The sequence below is a fragment of the Jatropha curcas genome, chromosome 3 (assembly GCF_041381405.1).
Source record: "Jatropha curcas cultivar XTBG-Jc1 chromosome 3, XTBG_Jcur_1.0, whole genome shotgun sequence".
NCBI lineage: Eukaryota > Viridiplantae > Streptophyta > Magnoliopsida > Malpighiales > Euphorbiaceae > Jatropha > Jatropha curcas.
The window spans coordinates 19,437,062-19,449,010 of record NC_143153.1 but is presented as its reverse complement, the minus strand read 5'-3'; the positions used below and the strand labels follow the sequence as shown (position 1 = coordinate 19,449,010).

General features: G+C 31.5%; 1 protein-coding gene and 1 long non-coding RNA gene across 2 annotated transcripts in view; one reads left to right on the top strand and one right to left on the bottom strand.

The window, feature by feature from the left end:
- The window catches only part of FCLY (farnesylcysteine lyase), an 11,327-nt gene extending 5,638 nt beyond the window's left edge, over window positions 1-5,689 (top strand). The window contains exons 3-5 of the mRNA XM_012226571.4: window positions 3,951-4,310; window positions 4,467-4,642; window positions 5,122-5,689. Of these exons, the coding sequence (XP_012081961.1) occupies window positions 3,951-4,310; window positions 4,467-4,642; window positions 5,122-5,389 (804 nt within the window). The 3' untranslated portion in view covers window positions 5,390-5,689. The remainder of the gene's footprint in view (window positions 1-3,950; window positions 4,311-4,466; window positions 4,643-5,121) is intronic.
- A 729-nt stretch (window positions 5,690-6,418) lies between these two features.
- Window positions 6,419-8,547, bottom strand: LOC105641919 (uncharacterized). The gene is made up of 3 exons (XR_001047265.4): window positions 8,266-8,547; window positions 7,923-8,049; window positions 6,419-6,800 (listed from the first exon to the last, which is right to left on the bottom strand). It is a non-coding gene; the product is annotated as an uncharacterized LOC105641919 (long non-coding RNA).
- Window positions 8,548-11,949: the final 3,402 nt, after the last annotated feature.

The following is an 11,949-nucleotide window of genomic DNA, read 5'->3' as shown; positions in this document are numbered from 1 at the left end:
TTCACAAAATTATATAACATATATATATATTTTTTATTTTTAAATTAATGGATTTGGAATGTGATTTTCTCATATGCTGTATATACACTCAAAACAGACCATCACATCACTTTCCGCAAATTCACTGCTAGTGTTGGCAACTCCTAAAAGGAAGGAAAAGAAGATGCAGTAAATTACTAGGCATCATTTGGAGCAATTGTGATTCAATGATTTGCTTGACACCAAGAGGGCAGATGTATACAGCAAAACCATATAGTTTCTCGCCTTTATTTCCTTTTCTTTTATATCATTGCAATCACCTGTCTATGCTTTTAATTGAAAATGGAAATTCTAGTCGAAGAGAGAGAGAGAGAGAAAATAAAATATTACATGGTAAATAGAGATTTTACTTATGAGGGAAAACAAACGAAGTTAAAACATATACTAAACAAATCCCTCTAACAAGATCATTTAAAGAACACCATGACAACATGCTGCATGATATGTCACAATATGCTCAGATTGTTTGAAAAGATGGAGTGGTATCCCATTGTCTTTTTATCAAGGCAAGACTAACAGAAATATTTAGAAGGAGCTCATTTAAGAGGTTTTCTGCTGCTGAAGTTTCTATTGACGAATGAAGGAGTGATTTTCATTGCATAACCCCATCCACAGTTTAGATTAAGTTATTTGTTCTTTGTCATCAATTTTTTTCAGTGGAGCCAACTACTTGCTACAGTTGGAACAAGTTTTGTGGTTTAGCTGTTGTGGATTAAAAAACAAATTTGGGGGGGATTTTGTTGGTGGGCACACATTTGGTTTGTAGCAGGTCTGCTATTTTTCCTCATTCTATTCTTTGAAGTTCTTGTAGTGCATGTGTATATACATTAGATGGTGTTGTGCTCTGCAGCCAAAGTAGCCATGGCCAGAACCTTTTTAACACTTCTTCCTGTGGTATCGCTCTAGCCCTGTTACATCTGAAACAAAGAGAAAGTGTCTCATATTAACCCTCTCCCTTTCTTGTTCCTGTATCATCTTTTTTTTATCTTGATATTATCTGCAATTTTTTGTCTATCTCAAGACCAAAATACTACTCACGACTTAATAACTTTGGCTGTTATAATTGGAACTTTAAACCAATCAGAAAAGGAAACTGAGCTTGTGAATTTGAACGAAAAGAATCTAGAAGAAATTTGAAAGATCATTGTTTTTCCTGGAATATCTGTTGAGATTTTGGGATTGCCATCTTTTTCTCATCCAAGACCGGTTCACACAAAAAGCCATACAACCGTGATTTTTCAAAGCATCCTCAAATGATCAAAATCTTTTACATGATTATCCAAAATACCCAATATAAGAAATCTTTAAAGCGTGATCTGAATTGTTATAACACAGTTCCGCTTCTCTGAAATAAACCCAATGATCTATAGAGTTGAAATCATAAATTAAGATGACAAAAGAGGTGAAAGGAAAGACCGAAGTCAGAGAGAACGGATGAAGAAAGGGGGTTTTAATATTGTTCTTTCCTTTGTGATTAGATAAAAGAGGACTTAAGGAGAACTGGAGTTATTTCTTATTTCCTGCTATTAATTGGAGAGAGCCGAAATGATAATAGAGAATTCATACAGCTGACCCTGATTAGTTTGGAGCTAAGGCTTAATTGTTCTTGTAAGGAGAACTGTAGTGTTATGTATGATCATCTTACAATGACAGAAAGAATGTAAGGGTTTTCCATGTTTACTCATTGGAGTTTAAGGGGACGAAGAATAGTGGAATAGATTTATGAGGAGTGTGGTGATGAGATTGTGATGGCTGAGATGAAATAGGGGTAAATTCATAAAAGTAAGATATTAGGCTATGCTGTTTGTCTTCGTAGCTCCAGAAATAGTGGCTCCCTGTTAAATTTAAAGTATTTTTTACTAGAATTTTAATGAGTTCTAGAAAAAGTATATTAATTAATGTCAAAGTTGGTTCTCTATACATTTCTGCATTTCATTCAAGTATTGTACATAACATATTGACAATATTTTATCATGGCCATCAATGAACAATTTGATCAACTAATACTTTATTTAGAATAAAGGTTAAGCTTGTAAGAAATAATGTTAGGAGTGATTGATTTAATCTGACTCTTAAGAAAATATCTAATGGTTACTAGTCGGTAGGAAAAGTTCTAAAATTGAATCTTTTGAAATCTGGAAGCCCTTAAAAAGTAAATGTTGTTGATTCCATTTTCTAACTTAACACAATTGGTTCATTAATGCACAAGGATGAATCCTCCTTATGGGCAAGTTCTGAGTCCCAATCTCCTCCCGTAGGCATAAGTCTTCATTTTATTTATGTTTTGGTTCAGCAATACCCGCCTATACCAACAGGTTGACACAACAAAATCTGAATGCGAACTCTAGGTAAAACTCAAGTTCTGGAATTCAGTTACAGCATTTTGGAATTTAGTTGTAGCATTTCTTTATTTTGTTATGTTCAGATCAGCAATACCTGCCTATAGGTTGACATGACATAACCCGAATGCTAACTCTAGGTCAACCTCAAGTATTGGAATTTAGTTGTAGCATTTCTTTATTTTGTTATGTTCAGATCAGACCTGCCTATAGGTTGACATGACAAAACCCGAATGCTAACTCTAGGTAAACCTCAAGTATTGGAATTTAGTTATAGCATTTGTTTGTACTAGGGAAAAATATAAAAGCAAAGTGAATTGCTCGATCCTATCAGATTTTGTAGTATATTTGTTCATGAATGACAATTATATGGAAAAGGAACGTAAAAAGCAAAAATGAATCCATTACTAGATCATGGCCAATCTCCGCTAACAATGCAAATTTGTATATTCCTTTTGAAATACTGGTTTTATGTCTACTATTATAAGTACATAGAATTTCATCATACTGCATCTGATTTCTTCTCTTACTATGTTCTCAGTCATATTTCGTTAATTGTGCATGCCAAAGACAACCTTAACATTTATGAAAAACTGGTCATCTTTTTGTCTGCAACAGAAAGATGTTATAACTGTTGTCCTGAACTAACTTTTATTGTCAAACATACTATTATACATGCATTTAATTTTCATGAAAATTAAACTGGTAACAACCCAATTTCTAAATATAGGGATGTGTTTTCACTGAAAATAATTTTTGATTACCTGTGAATGCCTTTTTGCTCCAAATATGAAAGGATCAAAAATTTCACTTTTTGCACGTAGGCAATAATTTTTTTTTTTTTTCCCTTTGCTAAACAATTGCACAATTAGACATTAGTTTAGGACATTAACGATCACCACTTTGCAATTAGTTTCAAGGTCATATAATTTCAATTTGCTGTTGTATGATCACTAAATTTTGATTTTGGTTTCAATTAGAGTTGCCAACTGAGATCCGGTGGGCAGAATGATAACATGACAATAAAAATGGAACCTTTGATAAAAAAATAGCTATAGAGGAATATAGGAGACACAGAGAGGAAGGAAAAGGTTACAGAATAAATTGGGTGGAGTAAAACATTATTTTTCCTCTTTTTCAAAACTTATTAAATTTGCTCGGGCATTATATACTAACAGATTAATGAGTATGCCCAAATAAGTTTATTAGGAGATTTTTTTTTTGGATGAAATAATTTATTTGTCATGCTAGTATTTTCTGGTCACCAGTTTCCAGTGAGTGACCTCTCACTGAAGCAAAAATTGAAGTTTACTGCCTAAAAAATGAGTGACCTTAGTTTTTCAAAGTGTTCGTTTTTGATATGCTCTTATTTTTTCAAAGTGTCCGTTTTTGAATGTATCTAGACAGAAGCACTTTCCACCAAAACTCTATTTCATGTGAACATTATGAAAGTTGTTTAAATTTGTTGCGATTTTGAAATGCCTAAATTTTGAATTGGCTCATAACTGTTATAATTTCGTTTATATATTTGAAATTTTGTCTCAGTACGAAATTCTTTTGAATTATGCATAGGTCATTACAAGAATTAATTATGGTCAAAGTGTATTTATTAGTGGACTTGCTGGAGCAGTTTCCTTGGCGGGGTCTGGTGGAGGATTATGGGCCATTGAAGGAGGGAACTGGCAGATGGCAGGTGGGCTAATTAATGGTTCAGATGTTGAATTGCACCTCCACGAAGAAATAAATTCAATCTCTTACCTTGGAGGATATTATGAGCTCAATTCCACAAAAGGAAGCAGTTATATGTGCAAAGTTGCAGTCATTGCTACACCACTTGATGAGTTAAATATTCAATTTACACCTCCAATTTCAATTCCTGAGCGGCAATTACAGCACACACATGCAACTTTTGTGAGAGGCCTCCTAAGTCCTGTAAGTATCATTTCAAACGTGAATTTCATAGTCCTGTTGGCACTTTCTACTAGCAAAATGTATATTCCACATTGTTCCAATCCCATGGGTCATTGATATCCATGTTCTAGTAGGTCCTATTTTCTTTAATAAATTATGATGTTTTACCATGGACAGGCATATTTTGGCCTGAAAGCTGTTTCTGAAATTCCACAACTGGTAGGGACGATAGAGGATCCAGACATTCCATTTTCAAGCATTTCAATCCTCAAGAAACACAATGAGACAGATATGACTCACAAAATATTCTCTCGTGCAGCCTTGCCCGATTCTTTACTTGATGCCCTTTTCAGGTAAATATTTTGAACTGGTTGTGGCTGCACATAAAAAGCCCTTTGAAATTGCATCAAAAGTCTTCTTTGGTTATCAAAAGTTGATTTATGCCATTTCAGAGTATGCTTTATTCATTGCTTCTTTTAATGGTCAACATGGCTAACTAGTAGTCTGGGTGGGGATCAACTTCATAGTTTCTTGATTCCAGACCTGGTTGTGACGTGCAAAATATTCTGAGATAGGCCTTGATTATGACCAAAGGTGAAAAAGTTCATTGTCATAAATTTGTTTACTCCATGATTAATAATAGTACCTTTTTTTAAAAGGAACGATAGAACCTAAATAAACAAAGTTCCATCTAAAATTTGTCATCTTATCCCAGTCCAAAGCCACCTCTTCCAAGCTGCATCGGCAGTGAAAGGGGGGAAAACCCCTTAAACTATGCATAGGGAATCCTATCTATTGTTGTGTACTTACAATTTATTGATGCTGCTTACAGTGTGAGGAAGGAGACTATAAGAATAAACTGGGGTGCTTATCCTCATTATAAAGCTCCTGAAGTATTTGCCCCCTTTATTTTGGATGGCCAGCATTTGTACTATGTGAATGCCTTTGAGAATGCAGCTAGCACCATGGAAACAAGTGCTGTCGCGGCTGAGAATGTAGCTCGACTCATCCTGTCCAGAATTTTTGGTGAGGTATCCTTGAGTTCACCAAATTTCATCAGCTCTGTGTCTGATGAGAAGATATTGCATTCGGATTTGTGATTCAAACATAAAGGGTGAAGTATTGTTGTTGTAACATAGGTGATTGTGAAAAGCTTTTCTTAGTACACCCTTGCCTCTGTTCAATCTAGACGGTTAATTGTACAACCGTGAAAGGCCATTTGGTACCAGAAGGCTTTTTGAGGTTGTATCAATGGTGTTCTTCTGGGTACAAACAGATATGTATCAGGTTGTATCAATGGCCAGCCTTCTTAAGGGTAGGACCTGGGTTGTAACTGAAAAAATTTTGTTGAAAGGAACTGAAAGATTGCCAATAAATGCGAGTAAAAATAATTGTGTGAACAGTGATTGATAATTGGAATATTTAGGAAATTTATTATTTTTGGTTAGGCATTGTAATGAGACGAAAGGAAAGTGTAAGTCTGTTTGGGCACCAGTCTTACAATTGTGAACCAAACTTCTAATTTTTGCATTGTATTACGTAATAATTAGATATCACCATTAAGTGTTTTGATAATAAAGATGTTTCTTCACTATTTCCATCCAAATCATTATATATATATATATATATATATAAGGAAAATTATTGATTTTTGGGGGTTGACATGACACTTTTTTTTAGAGAGACTCCTCAATATTTAAGTATTTATATTTAACTAAAAGAAAAAATTGTAGGTTTTTAAGGAAAAAAAAAAAAAAGCTTATTAAAAATTCTCTCTAAATTATTGTCACGACCCATTCCCGACATTAGGATCTAAGTAGATTTAAAGCCACCAAAGTTAATAATAAACCAAAAAAAATATACCCAATAAATTTCCTATTTAATAGAAATGGCATCAAGCCCAATATCATCAACATTCTAATATTATAAGTCTTGGGCTTGCTTGGCCTGTATTATTATATTCAATAATAAATCAACATACTAATCGATGGAAACTTTAATAAGTCATACATTAATAATTTCAAAATTTCATCTCAATATACTAAATAAAATTAATTAAGGTTTCGTTTTCAACATTTCCTCTAGATGTCGGGTGGCAAAGAATTATGAGATATTGGAAGACTTGTAACTTGAAAAAAATATTAAAGCAGGATGAGCGCCTAAACTCAGAGAGTAAGTTAGTTAACCCTCTTACCTTATACAATCACACAAATGCGTAAATAAATCAATCTAGTCATCCGACTAATTACATGATCATGAAGTTAATCACACAAATGACAAAACAATAGCAATCACAAATATTAACACTTTCACATAATCACATCACGTGGAGATTGGTCAATGGCGTTACCAAAACCCTCGACAAGCCATCCTTACACATGCCCGCCTTCTCATCACGTGTGTACCAAGAAGCCGATCTCCCATACATAGTCGATCGGTCTCAACCTCACTTGATCAACCCTCTCATTTTTTTTAATACTCTTTTCTTTTTCATGCCAACAGGAGGCCGCCCTATAGTTTTCCGTATCATATTTCATCAGATGTATGCGGGGGCGTCATTACACAAACAAAGTATACATAAAGTACATCGCAACTAATCAAGCAATGTCCAATAACAAATAATGCAACACACATAACAATTCTTAAATAGTGCATTTATATCTAGATGACATTTCTGTATTTTATATGGATGCATAATATTTATCCGTGTATGCATGCATGCATATACAATGGGCAATGCAAGTTATCTAACACTACTCACAGTTTTTTATTGTCCTTAAAAGGACTATCTTTATCACTGTACCCTTTTAGCTTTTGTCTCCATGATTCTGAAACTTTATAAGCATCTAAAGAGATCATTGTACCCTTTCGTCTTTTGTCTCGTTATTCTAAAACTTTATAAGCATCTAAAAAGAAAATTCTATGTAAGGATTCCAAATTCTAGAAATGTTTTTCGCTTCATTTATTAATTTTGGCCACTATAGTTGCTTATTTTAACATAAATATATATATATATATATTGTTTTTGTTTATTACTCTAATTTATAATTTTCAATAACGCTTATATTTCTTTAATAAGTAATGTTTAATAATAATAATAATAATATTTTCAGTTGCTACTATTACTATTAAAATTTTAGTCGTTATTATCCATTAAAGATATAACTAATTTAGTTTTATTTCCTCCGTAAGTTGGACTATCTGAATTTTATATATCTCACATATCAACACATGGTCCATTCATTGGGCAAATTCTTGACCAAAACTCATCCTCTGTTGTATCATCAATGAATCAACTTGAATCAATTTACCCACACAAGCAATTAATCCCAACACAAAGCAAAAATATTTTCATGAATTTAGTTAATACCATAATAATATATGTCTAATTAATAATTTTTATTTAAACACTTATCTATACACATATTTGTATTTCACCTTTATAACTCATACTCGATATCAATCAATCTACAATGCATTCTTTTATTCAAAATCCAATTTCTCTGCCCAACTAAACTCCCTAGTAATTCCAAAATATAAATTTTTATACGTAAACTAATTATAGGCCAATGAAAATTTAACAATTTAAATCGAAAAATTTCAATTAAATTAGAATTCGAGGTTATTGCTCACCGGTCAAGATTTGGCCCATACCATCGTGTTCTACGTCAATAGCCGGAGATTCTACCTCTAGGGTCCTCGCCGGCGAGTCGCCGGTCCGTCGCGCCGGCCACCGTGCATGGTTCCCGGAACATTAAATCTTCACCAAAATTTACAAACTATACATCATTTCATTCGTTTCGACAAGAGGATCACTAATATGTGATCAATTCGAGGTGGGTGTGAACCATTTGGCCGGAAATTGGCCGAAAAGATTCGGTGGTCACCGTTTTGGATTTTCCGATTTCGACCACCATACTTGACACCAAAACAGTCAAATGAAAGAGAGAGAGGAGAGCAATCCATTGATGCCTACCTCGAAGCCTCAAGTTTCCGAAAATGGTGAGAACTCGTAGGAGAACGGAATCGCACGGTGCCAAAATGTTTCGACTTCGTTTCGTCTCGATCCAAGCCCAAATCGCGCAAACCAACACCTGAATCAAACTCCTTGCGACAATTAGATGCTTTTAGAATATTTACTTGCTGGATTTGGTGGCCGGTGACCGGAGAACAAAGAGAAATGGGGAAGGGAGAGCTGTTGACGTCGGAAGAGGGGAAGTAGATGAAATTCTGGAATTTTCTCTCTCTTCCAGTGATTGGGTATAAGCTTGGTTCGGTCCAAATTAATGGTTTGGTTCAACTCCGGTTTAGTCCAATTCGATTGAAATTTCAATTGGTTTCTAAATGATTTAATCCTATTTTCTTATAGTTCAACCTTACTCGATTATTTCTTAACCAATGAAATTAAAATATTAACGAAAATTATCTCATTTGCCAAAATTTAGATTATTTGGCATTTTGATTAAATTTTAACTTAAAGGGTTTTGAAAATAATATATCCGGTCATTTCAATTATACTCTCCGCCCCATTTTATTTGTATGATTTGACAAAAATATTAAAAATTTAATTAATAAAATTTATTTTGCCATTTTTTATCCTTAACTCACTAAAATAATAGTAAAAATGATTCGTTTAATGAATAATCATAAAAGTTACTATGAAAAAATTATTTAAATATACAAATTTAGAAACTTTACAAACATTTTGGAACATCCTAAAAACGATAATAAGCGAACAACATGGGATGAAGGGAGTTGTTTTTTTTTTTTTTTTTTTTTTTGAGAGAATCTTAAATACAATGACTAGGTATTCTTTCTTATTAATTCTTTATAAGTTTGCCAAGCATTCATCCTTTCATGATGTATGCCTTGCATTTGACAAAATGATCTTACAATTAAATATGTCTTTTATCGTTAAACTTTAAAATAGGGAATGTGCCTTCTTAAAATTAAAATAGGAAATTATAAACATGCCACCGTATTATACCAAGATTAAGTACTCTTTCCCATATTTTTTAAGATACACTATTTTGTTTCTATATTTTGATTTCGCAATATTTTCAACTTTTGCTTTTACATTTAAAGGAAAAGATTCCCTTTTTGTTTGTTATCTCCCTCTCTCTCTCCTTCCCTCTCTGTCGCTAAATGACCTTGAGATTTTGGAAATATAATGGCAGTTGCCGATGAGGTTTTATTTGGGTTTTCGACGAGGTATGACTCTAAGGCTTCATAATTTTGTGGTAGGGATAATAATGTTGTTATTTTGTAGATCTTGGCTTTAGATCTGTGCTTTTTAGAAATTTTTTTCTTTTTATATTATTGTAATTTAGTTTTATCTAAATTTTGAAGTAATAGAGTTTCATCTTCTTGGAACATTTGAACTAGAACCTTCTTAAGAATTTTGGTTTTATTTGTTTATCATTATTTGGATGCTTGAAAATTGTTTGAGATCATGTAGAGAGTTGCTACCCATGATAGTTAGAAAGTTTGTATAATTCTTAAAACAAGAGTTGCAAGTTTGCAATGTGCACTTAAGGTGTTCGTTGAACACTTGTATATTTTTAGTAATGTTCTTAAATTCTTATATTCCTTTTGTTTTGTTTTGGCCAGATGGATAAGTTGGTAGAAAACGCAACTTTAATATAGAGGTAAAGGTATTTGTATCCTTTCATAAGCTTTTTAATAAAAAAAAAAAATACATTGATGGAATGACAGAATAGTTGGACCAAATCAAATATAGAGATAAAGTAGTATATTTTAAAAAATATGGGATAGAATAGTTAATTTTGACATCATATGAGGACACATTTATAATTTTTTCAATTAAAACCATTTCCCCTTCTAAATGATGATTTGTTCATAAATAGCCTAAAATAGTATTTTAGAAAACAAAAAATCAAAACAAATAAACATAGATGTATTAACAAAAAATGTATTAACAAAAAATATATAAGATATGAATTGCAATAAATAAATAAAGTAATAGCTTTCACACCTCTTATCTAATCATATTCTTCTAAATTTATTTACTTATATTTCTTACTTATCATTCATAATTTTATCAAATTTATTTATTTACGCATTTCTACCTTTCAAGTTATTACTCCAAAGAATATAAGTTTTCACTAATTTTTTTCATTATTATTTTGTGTTTATATAGTCATATGCTTTCTTTATTTTAATTGATCACATATAAATACTATATTAACATTCTTTTTCCTTTCACGTTCATGGCATGAATAACTCACTCATTAATTAGAATAAAAATTTTCAATTTTACATAATATATTTAAATCATATTATTTATACATTGTATACACTTTAATTTTTTAGCAATCTATTCAATATACGCATTCTACGTCTCAAAAATAAATATACTATATAATCGCGCAAAGCGTAGAAAATCACCTAACATATATATGACATTCTTAATGAGAAAAATGGTAATCAATTTTAACTTTAGATCATTTTATTAGGAGGATCAATTTTGAAAAAATGAAATTTCCAAATTAAAAACATAATAGCTCCCAAAATTTTTAGTCTTAAATTTAAATATTTGATTGCAAGAATTTCATTGACTTTGTTAAAGCAAAAAATACAAATAAAAATAAAAATACTCAGATATTTTTTTTTTAAAAAGAAAATCATACTAACACTTTTATTTTTTTTTATTTTTTGTTGACACTTTGGTATCCTATGGTTTTTGTTGTCAGCATTTTTTGTTCGCAATAGCTAATGTTGTACTTGTTAGTTTATAGTTTATACTGCCGTGACATAGAAGAAAAATAAGAAGACAATCTTTTGGGTAAGTTTGGAAAATGGAAGCAAAGTGGGCGAAAAATGTATATATATATATATATATATATATATATATATATATAATTAGGAAAGTTTTTAGTTTATAATTTAAGCAATTTAATATTTTCCACTGCTAAATAGGAGTTCTTTTTCTAGCCATTAGGAATTTGAGATATAATCCAACAACAAGATTAGGGTTTCATACTTAAAAGCATTTGTGCATACAACAATCCAACTGGCTGAAATTTAAGAAATTGAAATACATCTCGTGATGTGTTGCTCATATTTTAATTTCCTCATTAATCATTATAAATGGAAAGTGAAATTTTTATTATTTGATTATTTCACAAGTTACATATTCATTATTAATTTTAATTTTAGTTTTATTGTTTAAAAGAATATGAATTATTTTGCTTTGTTAAAAGATCAATAAACTCTATTAGCTATTAATAACAGAGTTCTATATATGGTCTGTAGGGATCACAATTTTGAAAAATAATGAATGAATTTTCTTTCTTTTTTACTTTATTATCTTGTTTTTCTTTTAAAAGGAATTTTAATACTCTAATTAGATAATTTTCACCTGGCTTTTCAATTTCATTCATTAATAATAAAATGATTAAAACTAAAGCAAATAAAAAGAAAGGGGTCAGACCAATGTGCAATTTAACGAGACTAGCTAATATTAGGGTTAAGGAAGTAGACCTAGCATATTCATATAGAATCCCATCACAAATCCTTCTAGGATTAGATTATACTTTTAACTGCTTTGTAATACTAGCCCACTAGAGGTGCACAAGCCCCTTATATAAGTGATCACATAATACAAATTGAGCTTTACATACATATTCTTAAACTGTAT